The sequence below is a fragment of the Musca autumnalis genome, unplaced genomic scaffold (genome assembly GCF_047663935.1).
Source record: "Musca autumnalis isolate F117 unplaced genomic scaffold, ASM4766393v1 scaffold_3, whole genome shotgun sequence".
NCBI classification, from domain to species: domain Eukaryota; kingdom Metazoa; phylum Arthropoda; class Insecta; order Diptera; family Muscidae; genus Musca; species Musca autumnalis.
In genome coordinates this window covers 142,613,827-142,639,984 of record NW_027411866.1, presented here as the reverse complement: position 1 = coordinate 142,639,984, position 26,158 = coordinate 142,613,827, and the positions used below count along the sequence as shown (strand labels likewise).

General features: G+C 34.1%; 1 protein-coding gene across 5 annotated transcripts in view; it reads right to left on the bottom strand.

Annotated features, from left to right (window-relative positions):
- Positions 1 to 9,945: 9,945 nt before the first annotated feature.
- The window catches only part of Abca3 (ATP binding cassette subfamily A member 3), a 121,382-nt gene continuing 105,169 nt past the window's right edge, over positions 9,946 to 26,158 (bottom strand). For 3 of the 5 annotated variants that reach the window (XM_073974588.1, XM_073974591.1, XM_073974593.1), the window contains 2 exons: positions 21,082 to 21,619; positions 9,946 to 10,057 (listed from right to left, as the gene is read on the bottom strand). In XM_073974588.1, coding sequence (XP_073830689.1) covers positions 21,574 to 21,619 — 46 coding nt within the window. In that variant the 3' untranslated portion in view covers positions 9,946 to 10,057; positions 21,082 to 21,573. Of the gene's footprint in view, positions 10,058 to 21,081; positions 21,620 to 22,143; positions 22,298 to 26,158 lie in introns of all 5 variants that reach the window. The other 2 variants (XM_073974592.1, XM_073974590.1) reach the window with 2 other exon arrangements.

The window sequence follows — 26,158 nt, the reverse complement described above, 5'->3', positions numbered from 1 at the left end:
AAGCCAAAAGCCGTTCAGTTCCGTTTATACTGCCGAGAAGATGAAGAGATGGTGCGTGCTACCCCCGGAAGATGAATCTGATGACGAAGGTGACATCGGGACGATGTCAAGTCAGGAAGGCCGAGCTGTCATGAATGATATTTTATTTTGTTTTACTTGTTTAATAATTATATTTTAACGTAACGTAAAATAACTCCTTAAATGAATAATTGTTCTTTTGACGTTTTCTTTTTGTTTTATGTCCTACTATCAGTCTGTAACAAACCGTGTAAGAGAGTCGACATTCATTGCTCAACACGTTTAGTTGAGCTCTCGTTTAATTTAATAAAATTAATTCCAAGCTTTTAATTTTAAACTAATTCACACACACGCGTTTTATATAACCATCCTTATGACACTATATATATTCTTGATCAGCGTGCAATTCTACATCGATATAGCCATGTCCGTCCGTCTGTGGAAATCACTCTAGCGTCCGAACGGATTGACGTAGGTGGATAAAATTTTAGGAAAATCTATTATTTGTACGTAGGACTTTTGGTATTAAAAGCGGGCTATGTAGATCCACGCTTTTGAATTTTAAAGATATTTGTCCCATTTTACCACCGAATTTGTTGTAATTTGGTATTTTGTGTCTCCAGAGGCCAAAAAACATTCCTACCAAGTTGGTTTATATAGGTCCACGTTTTGGTATAGCCCCCATATAACGCCCCATATAAAGTACGCGTAATTTTAATATATTTTGAATGTGTTAGACCCATTTGACAACAGAATCGGTTATAACTTTGTATTTTGTGTTTCCAGAGGCTATGAAACATTTCTACTATAAAATGTTTATATAGGTCCACGTTTTGATACAGCCCCCATAGGACGATATCTCCCGATCTTCGGTATTTTGAAGTTTTTGACCTCATTATCACACCGAGATGGCTGAAATTTGGTATTTAGTCTTCGATGGGGGTATAAAACTTCCCCCCAGAAATTTGTAGGTATAGGTCCGCGACATCATATAGCCCCCATAGAACGGTAACTTCCGATTTTCGGTATTTTGAAGGTTGTGGCCACATTAATCCACCGAAATGCCCGAAATTTGTGGTGGAGGGTATAAAAAGTTCGGCCCGACCGAACTTAACGCTTTTCCCACTTGTTGAGCATAAATTGTATAAAACTATGTCGAAAGATCAATCCTAGAATAGCCCTTAGCCCAGTTAACATCCGGATGATGCAGCCGCTTCAATGAATATTAGGCCCGAAATGATGGCCCGATACACGACACATGAACTGCATGTGGATTGGGACCACACGACACGCTGCATTTGTTTAGCTGTCCAGTTAACCCCACTCACATATCTCCTGATTGTTTATGGACGCAGTCAGTCCATCTGAATACGTAGGAACTAGAACAGGGGAACCAGCACTAGTTGCTACAACTACAGCAACAAAACAAAAGTTCTTTCGGTAGACATTTCCAAATTATCCTCGAAAAACCATTAAACTGGACATATCGAACATTTCGAACTTTTGTGAGAAGGTACCCTAAGGTGTGTTCCAATATAGATAGACCTTTTTGGAACTTAAAATTTAAGGATGTGCAAAAATATCGGCTCAATCGGATACTCAATTCCTAAATTCCTGCTTTTGGTCCTTTTTCACAGGAAGTATTGGCTTGCCCCGAAACAAATTATACCCTCGCAGAAACTAATACTAATATCGGATACCTGTCCTTTAACTGCACTTTTTTGGAATTTAGTGAACCGAATTGGTTACTTCCTTAGTTAGTTATAGCGCGCATAATTTTAGCAACAATTATTTAACATATTAAAAAAAGTTAAAAGTCACAAATTAAAAAAAGTTTCCATTAAATTCAATCGCAAATGACCTTACTGCCTCCGTTCTCCATTTAATCCAAGCGCATCTTGGTTTTTTATGTTGCCTTCCCATCACTAGCCCAGCGTTCGACATGGACTCGACTCCATTAAAATTTTCCGTCTCGTGAATTACCGTAAAAATGTTCGCAACTTAAGTTTTTATTTCTTTATTTTATAACAAATTCTTAGAAATGTACACACTCTTTACACTCATTTTTATTTTTGGAATAAAGCTGAAAACAGATACAACGTTTGATTAAAGTTTTGCGTTGGGCGTCGAGAAAAAAACAACAACAACAGGGCGACGACGATACCAAAGTCCAGCGTTTATGTGTTTGCCGGCATATATTTCAAATGAATTTGAATTTTTCGGCATCATGCCCAACAGTGTAAAAACGGCCAAAACGACACAAAACTTTACCCAAACGTTGTATCTGTTTACAGCTTAAATGATTTCGCCAGCTGAGGGTAGGGATCAACCAATTGGTTTTTTTTGTGGGGATCTCTAAAGCAACTGCTTTAGAGTGCAACGGAGTGCACTTTTCATAACTCTGTGTGGACTGCATCGAAGTGAAATCATAACTCCACATGCACAACTTCAAAAATCTTTTGCTGGGTTTATATAGTTGGCTCTTAAGCTGAAAGCACATACAACGTTTGCGTTGGGCGTTGACAAAAAAACAACAACAGGGCGACGCCGACATCAAATTCCGACGTTGATGTGTTTGCCGGCATATATTTCAAGTGAATTTGAATTTTTCGGCATCATGCCCAACAGTGTAAAAACGGCCAAAACGACACAAAACTTTACTCAAACGTTGTATGTGTTTTCAGCTTTAATTAGAGCGTGTGTTACAAATAGTTTAAAAATATAAAGCATACTTTCAGGCTTTACATTTCAGTTTTCAATATTTGCCGCTTCCTAAATTACTTGTAGCAATTGTAAAGCATAAGCTAAGGCACTACTACCAAAATGTATTGCCTGTACCAAAGACATTGAACTGTAATTCGGCTTATACAAATTGTAGGAAAGCAAAAAGTTGGACTCAATGTTAATGTATTTAAATCTTTGGTGACGTCTTTTGTAGGGATCAACAAATTGGCTTATGCCTGTTGGGTTTTTTAACCGAGTGCTTCCAAAATGTATCGAACGGAATGCATTTTTCATAACTCCGTGTGGACTGCATTCAAAGATGTTGTGAAATCATAACTCTGCATTGCACGGCTTCCAAAATTTTTTGCTGGGTTCAGTCACATTTCAGTTTACTTTACGCATCTGATTTTGCTACATCATCCTAAAGTTTTTTATGTTGCCTTGCCATCACTAGTTCAGTTTTCGACATAGACTTCAACTCCAATCCATTAAAAATTTCAACAACTTATGTTTTTAATTCTTTTTTATAAGAAATTCTTAGAAATGTATACACTTTTTTATTTTTGGAAAAAATGATTTCGCCAGCGGCGGGTAGGGATCAACCAACTGTTTTTTTTTTTTTTTGTGGATCTCTAAAACAACTGCTTATAAATTGTATCCAACGGAGTGCATTTTTCATAACTCCGTGTGGACTGCATCGAAGGATGTAGTGAAATCACAACTCCACATGCACAACTTCCAAAAATTGTTGCTGGATAATTCTAACTATCCATAATCTAACTCATGTTTTCCCAGCAAAATGTTTGTAGCCAAAGAAGTAGATGAATCATGAGTGCAGGTGATTTCGGACTACATCTTTTTATGTGAAAGAAGTCATGATTTTTACAAGGGCATGGTGCAGCGAGGATACAGTCCATTTTGCCTCCACAGCAAACGTCTAGGATGCACTCCATTTTCGATTTACGGCACGTCTTTTGATTGAGTGCTTTTTATTGAATTTATATACATTCTTAGTCCCGGTCCACACTAGAGTGATTTCATTGAAAAAATTGCATGAAATTATGCGTCTCTAGATCGACCTCCATGGTAGAGTAAAATCATAAAATTGCTGTAGTGGGGAATTCGATTTAAGAAACCTAATTTCATGAAATTCACGCTAGTGTGGGCCGGGACTTAGAAAAGTGGTTTTAATCAGTTTGAGCATGCAATAAAAATGCAAGTCATTAATAAAAAAATGCAAGCCATTAATATATAAAATGCATTTATTATTTGTTTAAAAAAGAGTATTAAGAACTTTATAATTTTAACACAAATTATAAAAAGTATCCATTAAATTCAATCGCTATTGTGTTTACTTCTTCTTCTCTCCGTCATAATGTTTCGCTCATCCAAAATTTCTTTATATTGTGTTCTTATCACCAGCTCAGGTTACGGCAAGCACTCTAAATCCACTCCAATCATTCTACTTTGCAGTACCGCAAAAAGGTTCGCAACTATTAATTAACTTAACTGTTTGTAGTTTTTAATTTATAACAAAATGTTAGAAATGTAGACTATCTTTTGAAGAAATAAAAATAAAGTCGTTGTTTGTAGGGATCGAAAAACTGGATTTTTGAAGGGATCTCTACGCTATTGCTTCTAAAATGTAATAAATGGAGCGAATTTTTCACGACTCCACATAAACTGCTTCAAAAAAACTGTGCAATTACAATTTCACATAGAACAACTTCCAATAAATTTTGCTGTTTTGATTAGTATTAGTGTTTTTAGTAAAAATAAAAAACTCATTTTATAATATACAATTTATTTTTTATTTCCAATTAACTCCAAACTATTGCTCTGTTCCAGAACGTGCAAGAAGCTACTATTTTTTACTACGATAACATTTTTTCCATTATGTTATCGAAAAAAATTGTAAAAATTAATAGATTCTTGCAGTACTGGAACAGACCATATAACTTTATTTTCAACATTTTATTAAATACATTTTTCCATATACTAGTTATTAAGGCCATTCATTTTCTTGCATTAGTATTAATAATTTTTCCAATATTGTGTTTTTTCATAAGTAGTATTTAGATAGAATAATGAAGATGGAAAGACAATTTTACGTTAGTTTTCAATTTCGACATAAAAACACAATAGAAAATAGAGAGCAATAATTTAACAATATTATCCAAAAAATATATATATTTTGTTTATAAAATAAAATTTTTTTGCTATCATGTGGACACCATCGAAAAGAACAGTAATCTTGTTTGCCTCTCATAGAACTACAAAATCTCGCAATTAACGAAATTACTATTTTTTTCTCTCTTTTGTTAATTCAGTTACAATTAGTGAAGATTTTCAATTTTCTAAATCATACATTATCAATATATTTTTATATATTTGGGTAATATTTCCACATCGAGAGAAAAAATCCAATAATTTATTTATTTTTCATCTTATATTTATATGTAGGTAATTTTGTGTGTATGTTTTTTTTATAATGGAATATAATTTAACAATATTTGTCTATTTCTATATACAACACATATTATAATTGAAAGATAATAAAATTTATAAAAAATAATTGAGATGTTTTTATGACGACATTATATTTAAGGAACGTTAGGTATTCAACAAAACTTCAATCTTTAAGAAATTCCTATACCGATGATTTATGTAAAACAATTTTAAAGTTTTGTTTTAGGGATATCTTAAAGTTTGAAGTGTAATATTGAATATTTATTTTTTTTTCTTATTACAAATAAACTATGAAGCTGTAAAAAATAATCAAATAAATTGAATTGGAAATCAATTAAATTATCAGACATGTCACAGATTCCGATCGAAATGGTTTCAATTCCTTAATTTAATTTCGATCGTTTTGCTGAATTTCGAAAATCGAATTATTTTGTATAAATATGGCAACATTAGGAATTAGGAATCAAAACAAAAACATATGTGCTATGTTCCAGAACCTGCAAGAAGCTACTATAGTAAAGTACACATTGTCAGTTTTGAATGACGATTTTTTGCAATTATCGATAACTGTCCAACCGTCCAGCAACCACAAAATATTTTGTGGTTGAATGATGAATGACAAAAATGAACGGCCACACTAGCAAGCAACTACAAAGCTGTCATTCAAAAGTGACAATGTGTACCCAGCTTAATGCTAGATTGTTTAGTTTTTACAAATTTGCAAATGAAAAAATTATGTGGCAATACTTTGTTAATAAATGGTTTCGTTCGACTGAGAAATATTGGAAATTTGGGAATTTTTTAAATAAAACCAGTAAGGAAAGGATCAAAGTCGGGCGGGGCCGACTATATGATACCCTACACCACTGTGAATATGTAAAATATAAATCGGAGCTATATCCAGATCTAAACCGATTTTGATATAATTTGTCACATTTATTTCCAGACCGAATTCAGTCACACATTCCAAATATCATTGAAATCCGACTTATATAGCGTGTTTGGAGCAGCAAATAAGCGAAATCGGTCGAAAATATATATGGGTGCTACATCCAAATCTGAACCGATTTCGATATAATTTGGCTCATTTATTTCTAGACTGAATTCAGTCACACATTCCAAATTTCATCGAAATCGGAAATATATAGCGTGTTTGGTACAGAAAATACGTGAAATCGGCAGAAAATATATATGGGAGCTATGTCCAAATCTGAACCGATTTCGATATAATTTGGCACACTTATTTCTATACCAAATTCAGTCAAACATTCCAAATTTCATTAAAATCGGACGTATATAGCGCGATTGGTACATCACATACGAGAAATCGGGCGAACATATATATGGGAGCTATATCCAAATCTGAACCGATTTCGATATAATTTGGCACATTTATTTTTAGACCAAATTCAGTCACACATTCCAAATTTCATCGAAATCGGACATATATAGCGTGTGTGTTACAGAAAATACGTGAAATCGGCCGAAAATATATATAGGGGCTATACCAAAACTTGGACCGATATAGCCCATCTTCGAACTTGATCTTCCGACGGCTAAAAAAATGGTATTCCCCAATTTTCAGCGAAATCGGTCAACAAATGCGACCTGTACGTTGCGAACGGACGGACGGACGGACATGCATAAATCGACTCAGAAAGTGATTCTATGTATATCCCTAGAAGGAACTATGGGTCTATCTCGCTTCCTTTTGTATGTTACATACAAATGCACTAACACATAATACCCCTTACCACATAGTGGTGTAGGGTATAATGATACAAATATGAAATAAGGGATCGATTATGCATTGCCAACTGGGTGGTCGATAAACGTGTTATCGATCAGTGTTTTTTTTTTTTCAAATTTGTGAACTCTATATTCAATCGAAAATACACAATTCGCAAAAAAAAACTTTTAAAAAAATGATAAGTTCGGTAAAATTATTTTTTATGATGAAGAAAATGTACATGACATTGCATGGCAGAATAAGAAGGTAATCTCATTTGAAAAATCCGTCCTCGAGCTGTCAAATACAACCATGCATGAAACGATATGAAAGTTGTTTTTGTTATTGTATGTCAATGACAACAATAACAAAACTGTTTGTTTACGTTTTCAAGAAATTGATTTTTGATTTCAATTTTATTGAAACATAATAAAATATTCGTTATTTTGGGAAAAGGCCAAGAAAAACGGTAAGTAAAAATGAAGAAGACCACGCGGTCTATGTGGATATATGGAAATTCAGTGAAAAACCGCAAAAATAACTGTTTCTCTGCAATGTGAAATATTACTTCAATGTTTTTTATTGTTATTCGTGTTATTGCAGAGTTTAGCCAACGCAAGACAACTGGAAAATAATGGAAAATCATGAAAGATGGTCAGGAAGCAGTGTTCATGGCACCCATTCGCCCTGATGACAAAACATCTACCAATTAAGGCGTTGTAATAAGCGTGGTACCACCAGACCAGTAAGTCATTGGGTTGCAGCGAAAATGAATGAGTTTATATTCATATACCTTTTGTTACAGGCGTTATTCCTATCCCCCGTGTCTGTGTTGTGGTACTAACCGCTCTGGTCAAAAAGCAATTGCAAATTCGATGCAAAAAGCATTCTAAGTATGAATGTTGACAAGATTAGTATGTGGAAATTGACCCGTGGTGCCTATGATTGCGTTTCCTCATATAGACCGAATCTGCATTCGCCTTCTTAAATCTAAAGAAACAGCGAGTTGCTGCGTGACCCACTCAAGAAGCTCTTCTGTCGAATCCATTGTCCAATGTTTGTCAACCCATCACGTTGAATTCTGATATTTTTGTGGCAGTATAGGTTTGTTGGTGCGTTGGCAGCTGCTGGGCGAGACTCTTTTCTCGCTGCCGTGGGATTTGTCGATTCCTAATGCTGACAAGCATACCATTGCCAAGCTATCGTCAAGAAAAACAACGTTGAATTGGGTAAGCAACCAAAGCTGCTGCCAACAGCGCTATAATGCTAAAAAAGGCCTTTGAAGCCAGAAAGAAGAAAGAATACTACAGCTGCCCCCAGAAGATGTAAACTTTTGAAATTCTTTTAACTTTGTGAGAATATTGTATTCTTTTAAAGATAAAAAATGCATGGTTTTTTATAATTTACAAGAATAAAAAGCATACATATATTTCATAGGAAAACATCTGTGTATGTCTTGTTTTTATGTGTATGTTTTATCATCTTAATCATGACTATCTAATGTGGGGAGTCATTTCGATAGTTCTCCTGCCAAACAGCCATTTTAGTTTGTCACCGTAGCATTTTTTCAGGAAGCAAGGACTTGCCCATGTTTGAGAGGAATATTCCGATTTGTTAAGGTTGGACCAATGTCTGCCACTTTTTCAATTATTGTGACCACCAGTCATTTATATTGGGCACTATAGGATTTTTAAAGCTTTTGGACAAATATGTCTGGAAGCATGGACTTGATCACGAAACACATCATATCACTGTAAACAGGACCACAAGGATTTTAAAAACGATTCTCGAACAGCCCTTAAGCGAACATTTTGTGGGGAGGTACTCGAAGGATTGGATATAGTCCATCCTTAATCTATGTCTGCAAAAAATATTGCGAGGATTAATTATTGACAAAAATCAGTTGATCCGTTCGTGAGTTATCGTACTCACCACTTTAGCGAAAATCTTTGAACTTTTATGTGGGATGTACCGGAAGAAGTGGACTGCCCCATTGTCGAAATTGATTAAAATTTTGAAAAATATGACAAGGACCGACATTTGGACCGCATCAGCAGATCCGTTCGAGAGTTATCCTTCAGGCGGGCGGACAGACAAGGTAAAATCGACTCCAAATGGTCTGAAATTGTTTAATTAAAAAATTTAAAATTAAATTGATTTCAGATTTGAAATGTAAATAAACCTGACGTATGTACGTTTTTACATATACATACAAAGTTTGTCAAAATGAGTTTGGCAATGAAGGGACGGCAAAGCGAATACAACTCTGTGAGCTCTGAGCGTGAGGTTACCTTGTATCATTGTATCATGATATAGGAGATACATTTGAACGAAAGTCTATTGCTTTTCCTATTCATTTAAGGTATATCTTATGTGTTTTCGGTTCAAATTTTCGTTAAAAAAAGGAATCAAAAATGAAGGAAATTTTGTTTATGTTTTTGTTAATTACGAATGGTGTCGTGGAAACGGGTTAATTCGTGTACGTCGTTCGACAGGCGAACAACGTAATTGAAACGCTCGTGTGAACATGACATTTCTGAACAAGTTTGTTATCGAACAGCATTTTGTAAAAGTTTACACAAATTCTTAGGTTATATTTTTAATACACAAAATTAATTAATGACGCAAAGAATCAAAAATTGTTAAGAATATGTTTATTTTCGTCTCTATTTTACTTCTTGTTTCTTTGAAAATGTCTACTACAACTGAAAATATGTATGTGGTTGCTTTCAGCACACACTTTAAAGGGGTGGCTGTATAGCTGTTGATCTGTGGTTTTTTAAAGTCATTTTTTAATGCCTCTACTGTATAAATAACAGCCGAAAATATGCTTTAAACCTAAAAAATGAACAATTATTTTGATGAATGTCCGAAACCAAACATACCATACTGATGGCAATTCTAAAGGATTCGATTTAACTCAAGGGTCGTCTGATATATGCTACGTTAACTATATTTTCTTCTCTATCATCAAAAAATAGTTCCACTGAGCTTACTTACTTTTTCTAATATTTTTTTCTCATTTATTCAAACCAAAAGAAAAACGCTCCGCTACAAGTTATCGGCGATTATTTTCTAACAATGTTTGAATTTGCTACCAGCACAGCACTGAAATCACTAAAAATATGCTATTGCTATGCTGTGCTGTTTTCAAAAATAAAAACGAAAACTGTTGCTGTGCTATGCTGCGAACATAAAAGTAGCATAGCACATGGTCTATGCTGTGCTTCTGAAATCTGCGAAGCACATAGCATAGTTATCAAAATCAAAAACGAATGCCATCGCTATGCTGTGCTGCAGACATTTTAACAGCATAGTAAACAGCCGCAGTCAAGAAAACAAAAACGAAAACTATTGCGCTACTGTGCTATGAACAAAATCAACAGCATAGCATCAAACATAACCCAGAAAAATCTTTGATGGCAAAGATGTATGTATTTCAAATATAACAGAATTTGCTATTGAGCTGTGAAACCATGACTAATTTTCACATTTCGATATTTTTAACACACTACTATTATTTTGACCGCAACTATTGCTCTGTTCCAGAACCTGCAACAGTCTACTATTTTTGAAATGTTGACACTTTTCCTTTATAAAGCGAATTTTGGGTTTCTAAATGCATGTTATTACCACTTGTACCTTTTTATACCCTACACCACCATGTGGTAAGGGATATTATGTCTTTGTGCATTAGTTTGTAACATGCAAAAGGAAACGAGATAGACCCATAGTTCCTTTTAGGGATATACATAGAATCACTTTCTGAGTCGATACGCATTTCAATTAAATTTGGAATGTGCGACGGTCTTTAGTCTAGAAATAAGTGTGCCAAATTATATAGAAATGGGTTCAAATTTGGCTATAGCTCCTATATATATTCTCGGCCGATTTTAAGTATTTGATGCACGAAACACGCTATATATGTCCGATTTCAATGAAATTTGGAATGTGCGACGGAATTTAGTCTAGAAATAAGTGTGCCAAATTATATAGAAATCGGTTCAGATTTGGTATAGCCCCCATATATTTTCGCCCGATTTAAGGAATTTGGTACACGAAACGTGCTATATATGTCCGATTTCAATTAAATTTAGAATGTGCGACGGTCTTTAGTCTAGAAATAAGTGTGCCAAATTATATAGAAATCGGTTCAAATTTGGCTATAGTTCCTATATATATTCTCGGCCGATTTTAGGTATTTGATGCACGAAACGCGCTATATATGTCCGATTTCAATGAAATTTGGAATGTGCGACGGAATTTAGTCTAGAAATAAGTGTGCCAAATTATATAGAAATCGGTTCAGATTTGGTATTTAGTCTAGAAATAACTGTGGCAAATCATATCGACCGATATAGGTATTTGATGCACGAAACACGCTATATATGTCCAATTTTGATGAAATTTGGACTATGTGACGGAATTTGGTCTACAAATAAATGTGCAAAATTATATCAAAATCTGTTATGATTTGGATTTAGCTCCCATATATATTTTACATATTCACAGTGGTGTAGGGTATTATATAGTCGGCCCCGCCCGACTTTGATACTTTCCTTACTGGTCTAATATATGTACTAGAGTGGTTTTAAAAATCGATGTCGGATTTTTTATGCGGCACCCTCCTAAAACTTTTAGTTTTGTTAAAAATTGAGATTGTCAGAGTTTGAGCTCAATCGGAGTATGTTAACACGTGCCACTGGGGCCTCAAAGTTTCCATGGGCCCTTTATATAGCCAAAATTAAAATCTGACCCGATTTTCAAAAATGTTTGTGGGATTACTTGTTTAGCAACTTGTAAACTGTTTTCATCGATTGGACAATAAATGTGATCTGTAAAGTGATTTTGTGAAAATTCGCCAATACAAATTAAAATTTATTTATTTATTTCTTTCATTGAATGCAATTTTATATTGAGCGTTCGGCAAGTAAATAACTACTACTCAAATAGAATGATTACACTGTGCTACATTGAAAATTTGCAGGGGTTTTGATGCATAAATGCGGTATTGTGGGAGTCCATGGGAGACGAAAATACCTTTGGTTTCTTTGGTTCACTTCGTTTTTTGATTTTATAACGGTAAATGTAGTGAAAAACATGGTTTCTTGGATTTTCAACTTTAAACGGACATAACTTCTTTTTTCTACAATGGAAATTTACAGCTTATTTTTTATTTAAAAGGTGAATATCATGGCTTTCGTTAAAGCCATAATTCTTAAAAATCGGGTAACAAATGGTTGAGTTATAGTGATTTAAGTGTGACAAAAACGCATTAAAAAACAGAAAAATGCTTTTCCTGGTGATCTAGGCTGCGTAGAAGACACCAAACTGCGTCATTATTTACTTTTGTCAAGAAGGAAATTTAGTTAGCTTTACAAAATGGGGAAAACCAATGAAATCGGTTGAAAAATGCGTGAGTTATACCATATTTAGTGTTTTAACTTCTTGGTTTTCCCTTTATAAAAGTTGGTACCTTGGCGCGTATGATTGTAGTTTGAATTTGTCTGATTAATAATTACGCACAAGGTACCAAACTTTTATAAAGGGAAAACCAAGAAGTTAAAACACTAAATATGGTTAACTGATCACAACATCTTATCGTGTAAAGTAATTTGCGATTTTGTAAATAATGAAAATAGTCGTAGGATTCAAAGACATTGTAATTATAACCTGTTAATAGAGGAAGTCAGGGAACATTTTGAAAATTTACAATTGTGTGGAGATGCAAGCGAAGGCATGACACAGCTGATAAATACTTTCTCTGATTGTGTAAATAGGTCTACCACAGAAAAGGAAGAAATTATTAACACAAGATATATAATTACACCATGGATAAATGAACGTTTGTTGGCTCTTATACAATTCAAGAAAAAGTTACTATTAAAGAGAAGGAAACAAGGAACAATTTTCAGTCTAAGTACCACAATCAAAAATATAAGTAAGATAATAAAAAAGCATCCAAAATATGTATGAATTTATTTTATCAGACAAATCTGGCAAATCTGCAACAGAACCCGAAAAAGTGTTGGAAGTTTTTAAATGAACATCTAGGTAAACGAACGAATTCAAAAGTACAATTAAAGGACGTTAGTGGCGAAAATTTAACAGACGCTCAGATGTGTGATGCTTTCAATGATTTCTTTGTTAATATGCCCAATACTTTGAAAAATCAAATACAGCAATCCCCTTCACACAGTTTCAATATGTTCAACACATTGTCATTTAATTTTACATTTAATTTTATTAGAACAAATTGCGATGAAGTTAGAGAGATAATCTCAAAATTACAAGCAAATAAGAGTCCTGGCCCTGACAATGTTAGTGTGAAGATGTTGAAAGTGTGTGAAACTGTTGTTGTACCAAAACTGGTAAAAGTATATAACACAATTATTGATAAATCCATATATCCAGAAAAGTTGAAGGTTTCAAAAATCGTACCGATTCCAAAGATTAAAGATGAAAGTGATGTGCAGAGTTTTAGACCTATTGCATTACTTTCGATATTTGACAAAATTTTAGAAAAAATATTACATAAACAATTAAGCGAATACCTGGAACATTATAATCTGTTATATAATTTACAGTTTGGTTTTAAAAAGGGCAGTGGAACACAGGAAGCTATAGTCAATGTTGTAAATACATTATTTTGATAAAGGGTACGGCGGTGTTGCAGACGTTTTTTATGACTTGTCGAAAGCATTTGACTTGGCAGAACATAGAATATTACTAAATAAGCTTCCGTATTATGGCGTTTCTGGGAATGCACGTAAACTCATAGAAAGCTATCTCCAGAATAGAAAGCAATTTGTTCAGATGGATAAATGTTGTAGTAATATGGAGAATGTTCAGTATGGTGTGCCTCAGGGCAATGTGTTGGGTCCATTACTGTTTACACTATATGTAAATGATATAGCAAACATGAAATTGCATGGCAAATTGATTATGTTTGCAGATGATATGAGCATTTTTTATCCATACAGCCACGATATCATTTTGAGAGCTCAAATCGAACACGATGCAAATGCACTTCATGAGTTTACTCGAATAAATGGACTAGTCTTAAATTCGGAAAAAACAAAACTTGTACGTTTTCGACCCCATGCTGCAAGTGGAAGAGATGAATTTAATGTTTCTATTTGTGGAAATAATGTTGAAGCTAGCAGTTGTTTAAAGTACTTGGGTATTAACTTTCAAAGTAATTTGATATGGAATGCGCATTTGAAATATATAAAGTCAAAGGTTGCTCCAGCAATTGGACTGCTTTATAAATTTAAAAACAAGTTTGACGTAAAGACGAAGTTATTGTTATATAACGCTCTAATTCATAGTCACTATAACTATTTACCTATGATTTACGGTTATCAAAAAAACTGTGATTTTAAATCCCTGCAACGATCGCAAAACAAAGCGTTACGTATTGTATACAACCTTCCACATATGTATTCAACACTCCCACTATTCCGGAATGTATCTAAGACTATTTTGCCAATATACGGTCTTTATAAAATGCAGTTGTTAACCTATATGTTTAAGTCATTAAACAACATTGGTTATCATGTCATAACCTTTTCACAAAATCAAACTTATATTGATACCAGAAATAGTACAAATCTACACGTAAAGCGGTGCCGAATAGAAACTACCAAGCAGTGTATTGAATATGCCGGTTGTTTTGAATATAATCGTCTTCCTCAAAACATAAAAAATGTTGCCAGAATCTCCACTTATAAAAACAGTTTGAAATTATATCTAATGAATAACGTCGATATGCTTCTAATGTAGACTACATGCACTTTCGTAAACGCTTTTATTTTTATTTATAAATCAATTTAATAAAACTTTGGAATTGTTTAAAAAATTAGTCAATTTGCCCCAAAAATTTCCATCTGATCGAAAATCCAAACTATAACCAAAGAAGGCTTTATAATAATGGGGGTTACTGAGTTTGCTGGGTTAACATTAATTATGCTATGCTATGTAGAAATGTTTACAGCATAGCAGAGCACAGCAATCGTTTTTCGATTTCATGACTATGCTATGTGCTATGCTACTTTTATGTTCGTAGCATAGCACAACAACAGTTTTTGTTTTTGAAAACAGCACAGCATAGCAATAGCATTCGTTTTTGATTTTGATGACTATGCATAGACCTTGTGCTATGCTACGTTTGTTCGCAGCATAGCACAGCAACAGTTTTCGATTTTGTTTTTGAAAACAGCATAGCAATAGCACTCGTTTTTATTTTTGATGCTGTGGCTATGTGCTATGCTGCGTCACTTTCACAGCACTAGCATAGACCTTGTGCTGTGCTGTGAAAAACTAGTAGCACATTCAAACACAGTTTTCTAACGCTTTACGTAGTACTAATTTTAAATATTGTCGCACAGTGTCACGACCGTGGCCAAAAATGGTAAAAACTAAATACTTCGTTGAACAAATTTATTGATGGGGAGTGATAGAAAACATATTAATTAAGAAGAATCTGAATTTTGGTACTGATACGTGAAGTAGTTTTTGCTATATGAGGATTTAAATCCGACAATTTTAGTTAATACGTATTTTTGTGTGTTTTTTTCTAAAATTAATAAATTATATTATGCGTTAATATTTAAAATTTAAAAGTAACGGTCGCTGCAAAAATGGTTCCTAAATTCTCTTGGGATATAATAAACTTGGCTGCACCTTTGTTTGCATGTAAATATTAATCATATGGTGTTTACATTTACCCAAACAAGTATTACTAAGTTTATTAATTTTCTGAAGCAAATTTTAAATTGAGTGGAGTGGGAAAAAAATTGTATAAAAGTGTATATCGATATTTCATGCTGAATGAGTAGTAAACAGTGAGTACTTCAAATATATAAAGGTCCCAGCTGCAGAGGTTTGCAGACGAATGTGTCACTTCTCTTTTTCAGCGACCACCTCACTGAGAGGATACTCCCTTTTTTAACAAATCGTTTTGCGGTGTTGGCTATAGCCCGAAAACGAATGAACCGATCATCATATATTTTTGTGGGCTTATTAAGTACCTAATAGTCTTGCTTTAAAACGAGAGAATTTATAAAAATATAAATTTTTTAAGAAAATTGTGAACAGCGAAAATCAAAATTCGATTTTTTACCGTTTTTTGACCACTAATCGGTCAAAAATTTTTTTAAAGGAAATTTCTCATATATAAAGACAAGAGTTTGATATATTCAATATGCTCACAAACAATATGAAGACTAAACACCAAATTTCAGTCATATCGGATGGATATTGAGGCCACAATACTCAAAACACCGAAAATGAGGAGATACGGTTCTATGGGGGCTATAGGGAGACGAGGACCTATACCGACATATTTCTGGTGGAAGGGTATAAGTCCCCCAACGGAGACTTAATACCAATTTTCAGCCATTTCGGTGTGATAATCAGGCTAAAACCTCCAAAATGCCGAAAATCGGGAGGTACCGTCCTATGGGGGCTATATGAAGGCGTGGACCTATGCAGACAAATTTCATGGTGAAGGTATAATGCCCCCTGCGAAGACTAAATACCACATTTCAGCAATTTCGGTGTAATAATGAGGCTAAAATCTTCAAAATACCGATAATCGGGAGGTACCGTTATATGGGAGCTATATCAAAACGTGGACCTAAGCCTACAATTCTCTGTTGGAATGTTTGATACCTCTGCCGAAGACTAACCACAAAATTTGAATACTTTCGGTTGGTCATTGTGTCTTAAACATTCAAAATACCGAAAATCGGGAGGTACGGTTCTATGGGGGCTACATCAAAACGTGGACCGACCAACCCAAATTTTTGTCCTGAAGATTGTAAGTCAATAATAGGTACGTGTACCAAAATTGATGCACCTACGACAACTCCTTCTATTTTTGGCCACAGTTAATCAGCCCAATTATGAACGGCCTCTCACCGTGAGTTTTCTCTTTCTCGCCTCCTCCCCTATTATAAACATCATATCGCCGTGAGTGATGTTCATAGCGATTATGAATCTTCACGTAGGGAGCTACTCACAAGTGAGTTGCAGTTCACTTTCACCTGCTCGAGCTATTACGATTGGGCAGGGAGGAGCACAAAAAGTGAACAAGGGTTGACAAGTCGGAAAATGGAAAATAATGGCGCGACTTGTGAACCCTTGAAATAATAATTTGTGTTACCATACCGTCATTTTTTGCACAAATAACTTTGGGATTATTAAATTCTTATTTTTTGCATAAAAAGTAAATAAATTTTCAAATTAATAAACATTTCTAGCAAGAAAAATGTCGGTTATTAAAAATCCACTATAAAAGAACATGAATATTGGTAAAAGAAAATACAACATTGAAACAACATGGCAACATCTGTAACAGCTGTTCTTTTGTTTTGACAGATATGTGAAAATTGTTTATTTACACTGAAGAATTCATGAAATTTATTGGAAAATCGTAAAAAAGTGAACAAATGTCGTTTAAAAACGCCATTAAATGGCTACAATAAGTAAATGTTTAATGTTGCATTTTGGGTGATAACAGAAATGGCAAGTTCTGAGGAATACCAAGGAAATGGAGTGGAAGCTGTACCAGCGATGTTAGGACATCACAGGAGATCAATGATTGGTTCAAATGAGGTTCAGCATTTAGCCAATTCCAAGAATTGTAAATACAATTCGTGAAACATCCGATATTTTCTCCAGTATAAGAACCAATTCTATGAATGCTAAGTATAATTCCTAATGCTTTCTTCAACACTTAAACCAATTTAATGAATTTTAAATACAATTTCAATAAATTTCAATTGTAATTCCAATTTTTTTTGTTCATGGCATACAACAACCGGTACTTAAAATACTATTCCAGGAAATTGCTTGGTGTAGATACCATTCCACTGGGTTATCGACGATGACGTGATTAAGATCTCAAAATGGTTTGGGTCTTTTTGGGGCAACGGTCTGAACTTATATTCCATCAAAATATTTGATTCTATTCAAGCTTGAGGGCAAGTGATTGGACATGTCATCTTTTTAGCATCAGCACCCATTTTTTCAAAAATGCGACCCCAAAAGTTCCAAATCGTGTACATTACTCTCTCTAGGAACAACATGGGTTGCTCCAGATTGGGTCCTTGTATATTTGTGAACCGCTTTATACAGTATGCACCTTTTTGATCTGTCCATACCTGAATACGGGGAACGCTTTAGTTACAGTACTTGCTTGGGCGTTACCGTGAGAGCCATCCCAATCACCATCTAGTAGGTTGGCCCGACACACTAGGTCCATCAAGAATGATCTTCACTTTCTAGAGAGGAAAGCCCAACGATACAGGAGAGAACCCCTTGCTCAACAAGCATTTCAAGTAGGTTTGTATAGCTTTCACATAGTCGCAGTTTCTAATGTAAACAAATATAGTGTGAATAAAGTCCACCACAAACCAGAGTAGTTTTTGCTCAACTATACTCGGGATATTGCAGTCGTCTAAATTCTTATAGGGCAAATGTTGATAGCACCATGCATAGCACTCTTCGTCTTTTAAAGGTGCGATGCCAAGCCTAGTCATTTAACTTCAGTGGATAGTTACATCCCATTCTTGGAACTGAAGTTAGACCCAATTTTGTACCAAATTCTGAAAGAATTCAGAGATTCAGACCGAATTCGTAAAGAACTCTGAAAAAATGTTAGCGGTAAATGTCCTAATATTTGTTTTTGTCGAAAACATATTGCGATTAAAAATATAAAGAAACTCTTATCACAATAAGGTAGAATCTATTCCATTTCCAATATTTCAACCATCTTTGATGGTCATCCTCAGGGATTGGCTTTCAAAAACAAGAACATTTGTTTTATGCAACTATAAACAATATGGTAGAAATTTATAATAACAATGATATTTCTTTCTTTTTATAAGAATAAAAACAAAAAAATTTTAATTCTTAAGTTGACCTCAAGCCAAAATTAAAACCAAAGAAAAAAACGTCCAAAGGTCAACAATAACCTCAAAACATAAAAAATTTCTAATTATTTTTTGTTGCTTTCAACCTAAAATACAATTAATTATCATTACAGATACAAAATATTCGTATTTTTTAAAATAAATGACCACACTTAAATTTTTTTGTTCAACTCACTTTGATTTCGGTAGTGAGAAATTTCAGCACAAATTTGCCACTTTTTCTCACTTTTTTTACATTTGTAATAGCTAATTTTTTCACGAACGTGAGTTTTGCTTACCCTCTTGTTGTTTATAATAAGGGAAGAGTGAGAACATAACAGCACTCACGGCGATATGATGTTTATAATAGGGGAGGAGGCGAGAAAGAGAAAACTCACGGTGAGATGCGGTTCATAATTGGGCTGGTTATGTTCTCACTGTTCCCTTATTATAAACAACAAGAGGGTGAGCAAAACTCACGTTCGTGAAAAAATTAGCTATTACAAATGTAAAAAAAGTGAGAAAAAGAGGCAAATTTCTGCTGAAATTTCTCACTACCGAAATCAAAGTGAGTTGAACAAAAAAATTTAAGTGTGAACATTTATTTTAAAAAATACGAATATTTTGTATCTGTAATGATAATTAATTGTATTTTAGGTTGAAAGTAACAAAAAATAATAAGAGATTTTTTATGTTGTGAGGTTATTGTTGACCTTTGGACGCTATTTTCTTTGGTTTTAATTTGGCTTGAGGTCAACTTAAAAATTTAAAAACAAATGGGCGTTTTTGTTTTATTCTTATAAAAAGAAAGAAATATCATTATTATAAATTTCTACCATAATGTTTATAGTTGCATAAAACGAATGTTCTTGTTTTTTAAAGCTTAGGACATTGACCGCTAACATTTTTTCAGAGTTCTTTACGAATTCGGTCTGAATCTCTGAATTCTTTCAGAATTTGGTACAAAATTGGGTCTACCTTCAGTTCCAAGAATGGCATGTAACTATCCACTGGAGTTATATGACTAGGTTTGGCATCGCACCATTAAAAGACGCAGAGTGCTGTGCATGGTGCTATCAATATTTGCCTAAGAATTTAGACGACTGCAATATCCCAAGTATAGTTGAGCAAAAACTACTCTGGTTTGTTGTGGACTTTATTCACACTATATTTGTTTACATTAGAACCTGCGACTATGTGAAAGCTATTCAAAACTACTTGAAATGCTTGTTGAGCAAGGGATTCTATCCAGTATGGTTGGGCTTCCCTCTCTAGAACGTGAAGATCATTCTTGATGGACCTAGTGTGTCGGGCCAACCCACCCAACGTTTTAGTTACAGTACTTGCTCGGGCATTACCGTGAGAGCCATCCCTATCTCACGGTAATGCCCGAGCAAGTACTGTAACTAAAACGTTGCCCGTGGTATGTATCAGTGAAGGAAGGCCTAAATCGAGTTTTCAGGTATGGACAGATCAAAAAGGTACATTCTGCATAAAGCGGCTCACAACTATACAAGGACCCAATCAGGAGCAACCCATGTCTGCAATTGTTATTCCTAGAGAGAGTAATGTACACGATTTGGATCTTTTGGGGTCGCAGTCTTGGAAAGAATGGGAGATGGTGCTAAACACAACTTCCACTTCATTTCCTTGGTATTCCTCAGAACTTGCCATTTCTGTTATCACCCAAAATGCAACATTAAACATTTACTTATTGTAGCCATTTAATCACGTTTTTAAACGACATTTGTTCACTTTTTTACGATTTTCCAATAAATTTCACGAATTCTTCAGTGTAAATAAACAATTTTCACATATCTGCCAAAACAAAAGAACAGCTGTTACAGATGTTGCCATGTTGTTTTAATGTTGTATTTTCTTTTACCAATATCCATGTTCTTTTACAGTGGATTGTTAATAACTGACATTTTTCTTGCTAGAAATGCTTATTAATTTGAAAATTTATTTATTTTTTATACAAAAAATAAGAATTAATTAATCTCAAAGTTATTTGTGCAAAAAATGACGGTATGGCAACACAAATTATTATTTCAAGGGTTCACAAGTCGCGCCATTATTTTCCATTTTCCGACTTGTCAACCCTTGTTCACTTTTTGTGCTCCTCCCTGCTCAATCATAATAGCCCGAGCAGGTGAAAGTGAACTGCAACTCACTTGTGAGTAGCTCCCTACGTGAAGATTCATAATCGCTATGAATATGAACTCGCGACATAGTGTGTCGCAATACGGAATCGACCCATTAAAGTGATGTTTCCAAAAAAATACAATTCAACCTGGAAAACAAAAATTGTTTCATTCCGAAAAAAAAAATTTCTTGTTTCGTTTTCTGAAGAAGATAAATACGAAATTAATTCCACTTTCGATCGGAATTGGTTTCTGTGACATGTCTGTATTTTTCGTTTCACTTCACCTCTAAAAAACTTAAACCATTAATTAAAAAATTCTTGTGTATGTTAATTTCTAAATTAATGTACATTATAATACTTTTTTTCTACAAGATACACATATAAAAAATATATTTTTTTGTTATAGTGGCTTTTTGTATATTTCTTCTAGATTCTTCTATTTAAATTATTTATAACATCTCTGCATTGTTTTTGGTACTTTTGTTTGTAGAATTAATGACACGGCTCCACTTTGGTTTTTTGTTTCTTTGTTACAAATAGGCAATGTTTGACTGGTCCGTAGACGTTTGTTATTCATCCTTTTTACATCCGCTAAAGCAGCCACAGCAGGATTTCCTTTTCAAATTGAAAAAAAAATAAGTTATGTTAATATTTTTCATGTTAAATATTTCTTGAAATTAATAATAATTTAGTGGACATTATCACAATATTCGGGACTCAAATACATATGTGTTTGTGTCTTTGGTTTTTATATTCTGTATATTTGAGGAGTTTTCTCTATAATTTAAATATTAAAATTTCAACTAAAACTAGATAATAGATAATTCGTAATGTCAAAGTTTCTTATATTTTTCTAAATTTAGACAAATTTAGACCTCTTCATAACTGGAACTAATGCTAAGTTTACATTTACGAAATCCACTCGATTTCAACTGTCAATTCCATAGCTCAAACGTCAAATGAAATCTCATCTGAAATCCATTGGATTTCATTTGACGTTTAACCTATGGATTTGACAGTTGAAATCGAGTGGATTTCGTAAATGTAAACCAAGCATAATATTAAAATATTTTTATTTGTTTAAATTTAAAGTGTATTCGAAATGTGTTTGTATATGTAAAATTGTATGATTGGATCACCTATTTTCGTGAGTCAACTTGTAAATTCATTTATACGCAGAATTGTTGTAAATTTGCTGATGCAGGTTGCAAATAAAAATTTTAATTTATTACATATTTTTTTCTTAACATCCATGGTTCCAATTAATTGCTAAATAAGCGGAAAAAGTATGTTCTGCAAAAGAATAAAAACAATCATAACATATATCCAATTGAAAAAAATGTTATACAATTAAAATTCAACAATAAATTAGTAACAGCCAATTATTAACAACAGTTTTATGATGTTTTTCTCAATGGCCATGGTTGACAACCATCTACTAGACTTAAACCATTTGCAAATATTTTACTTAACAGATGAAAAACGACATCGTCATGAGTATTTACTACAGCAAAACCAAAATACTACCCATATACAAACTGAACTTTGCTTAATTAGTACTTATGTATATTTAATTAAATATGTTTTTGTTAAATAAATGAAAGAAATTGTATGCACTTTATTATAGAAGATAGATATAACAGCATTATCATACATATTTAATACAAAAATGTACCATACCCTTAAGCAATTTTTCAAAGATACCTCCACTGAATTTCAAACTCTTTATTTGTGCTCACCAGAGCAGGAGTTACTCCCATCATTGCATCAATCTGGGTTTTCTATATTTTTTAAATATATATTCACCACAAATGTTTCAAAAGCTGTTTAAATGGAGGGCACAACAACTTCTATATGAATTTATAACGAAAAACCATCAATAAGATAATTTATAGTGTCCAATCACAACGACAATCTGGATAAAAATTTTAAAATATGGCCCTAAACCATATATCAAAAACAAGGGTTGCTAAAATGTTATATGTTTTGGTTACAGATTTCTTTTATTCAGAGACTCATAATGAAATTTCATTTGGAACATTTCTTTCTTTAACAATATTCCCAAAAAGTAAAGGAATCTGCTAGATTTTGATCCAGTATGGAATTATGTAAAATTAACAGTCCAAAATTAAAACACATAATTTCATCCTAATATATACAGGAACTAGTATACCTAGATATGTATATGGTTTATTCTGAAACTCATAGCGAAATTTTGAGTAGAATTTTTCATCTTTTGATACTTTTCACCTAGAACCAAGTTTCATATTACTTTCATGTAATGTATCAACTCGAAAGAAGAAGGAAAACAATTTCATCAAAAAAATTGGGAAATATTTTCATGTTTTTTTCAGCAAAATTGATACTTCTATTTTTATACCCTCAGCATTTATGCTAACGAGGGTATATACACTTTCATACGGGCAAAATGTGCCTCATCGAAATAATGGTTTTAGACCCCAAGTATGTTTGGACGAAATGTGTTTCAGACAATTTGGAGTCGATTGAGCAATGTCCGTCCGTCTGTCTGTCTGTCTGCCTGTCTGGCTGGCTGGAGCGCACGATAACTCTCGAAGGGATGAACCGATTCGGTTCAAATTTTGGCTTTCGTAATATTTTGTCCAAACTTAGTTTAAGTTCGAAGATGAGCTATATCGGTCTACTCCTTCCGGTACCTCCCCCACAAAAGTTCGAAAATGTTCGGAAAATTTGTACTCACGATAACTCTTGAAGGGTGTAACCGATTTGGTCCATACTTTGCCCATCGTGGAGCGTGTACCAGACTTAGATCAGGTTTTAATATGGACTCAATCGGTCCACTCCGTCGGGTACCTCCCACACTAAATTTTGGAAAAGTTCAGTTTAGGAACATCTCTCGAATCGCTTTGATTTTTGCTTTAGCAACTTGTATTCACTGCCCTCCATACGACGGTATAAGTTTCATCAGGGGCAAGTCCATACTTCCTGAGAAAATAGCCTGAAAGTTGCAAAAAACCCCTATGACACCGTGTGAGGAGGTCGGAGGGCAAAATAACTCTCGAACAGGTCTGCCGATTCGGTCCAAAGTTTGGTCTTAGTAATATTTTGTCCAAACATAGTTTAAGTTCGAAGATAAGCCATATCGGTCCACTCCTTCAGGTACCTCCCCCACAAAAGTTCAAAAATGTTCGGAAAAATTGTGCGTACGATAACTCTTGAAGAGAGTGGCCGAATTGGTCCATACTTTACACATCCTAATATATCTACCAGATATAGATCAGGTTCAAATATGGGCTATATTTGTCCACTCCATCCGGTACCTCCCACTCAAAATTTCGGATACATGTTCACTTTAAGACCTGCTTTCGAATCACTTTGATTTTTGTTGAAGCAACTTGCATTGCTGCCTCAATTGCGATGGTAAAAGTTGTTTCAGGGGCAAGTTCATACTTCTTGAGCAAACATCCCTGAAGTTCTAAAAAAACCCTATGGTACCATATGTAGTGGCTGTCAGTTCAAACGCCCAAAATTTTTAAAACTCCCTAAATACATGCGTTTTTTGGAAAAAAAATTGTTTCAATATACACAGGCTGAGGGTATATCTCTGTCGGCAAAGCCGACTGATACTTTTTTACTTGTTATGATATAAAATATTTACATTACGTTTCATTTCTTTGGTGACCCATAGTGAAATTTGACGAAGAATATTTTTGTCTTTGACGTCATCTGTCTAAAATTATGTTTTGTGGGACAATTTTGAATAAACTCATATGAAGCCCGATTTTAACCCTAAAACGTGTTTTTCATGTTTAGAGATTTCTGGCGATTAGATAAGTTTACAGTTTTGGTGTATTCTGAGATCTATATTAAAATTTTATGACGAACAATTTTGTAGAATAAAGGAGTTTTTGAAAGTTTTTCGAAAAAGGACCAAAAAGACCCCTTTGGTGAACCGCATGAAGGTTAACATTTTTAACAAAAATATTGCCCACATCATCCTCTGTAAAGTTGCCAAAGACACTATATACCTAAACTGCAAGGATTCCGTAATATCATATTTTAAATATTTCGAAAAAACTAGAAATGGTTTGTTTGGTTACTTTCCGATGTAAACATTAACAAGTAAAAAGTCGTTAAGTTCGGCCGAGCCGAACTTTTTATACCCTCCACCATAAAATAGTCTTAATTAAAATGGAATAATTAGGGTCCTTTCACAATTTTAGGTGTAACAACTTTTCGACAATGGATAGACTCCTACTGCCTTCCACTATTGCTTAAATTACACTGTGAACACAAATGTTGGGGCATATATAATTCCTTTTGGAGATGAAAGCCCTTGGTGTGTGTATATTCAAAACCCCGAAGGACAGATGCGCCGTCAGTCGAAGTTTTTGCTAATGAACCCTGTAAGCCATCATGAACTAGCACTACATCTTTGTGTGTTGTTTTTGTAGAGCACTTAAGCAACAGTGAACAAAGATATAACGCTAATTCCTGATGGCCCACAGGGTCTCTAACAAAAATTTCATCACACCATAACGCGGAAGTTCGACTCACGGCGGATCTGTCCTTCGGGGTTAATAATATACTCACCAAGGCCTTTCTTCCTCAAGGACTTTCACCGCCATTTTGTTGCACAGTGTTATCTAATATAATCTAAAAAAAGTGTTCAGCTATGTGAAAGGTACCACCTACGGGGCTATATCAAAGAGTCAACCTATCTTTAAATTTTTTGGCGGAAAAGTTGTATATCTGCAGGGAACTTCAAGAGCCAAATTGAGGGTAGTTCCATCAAAACAATGTAGACCCTCAAAAATGGACGCATGTTGACGAATTTTAGTGAAGAAATTTCGTGACCACTGAAAATGCCCGAAAATCGGGAGGTACAGTTATATGGGGGGATATACCAAAACATGGACCTATATTGACGATTATTTTTGAATAGACAAAGTTGTAGCTAAAATTCTCAAAATACCGATCATTCGGTTAAAAATTGCAGCTAAAATTCTCAAAATACCGAAAATCGGGAGATACCGTTATATGGGGGCTGTACCAAAACATGGACCTATGTTGACGATGTTTGGTGGAGATGTTTCATGACCACTGAGAACCTCAAATGGCAAATTTCAGCTAGTTCGGTTAAAAATTGTAGCTAAAATTCTCAAAATACCGAAA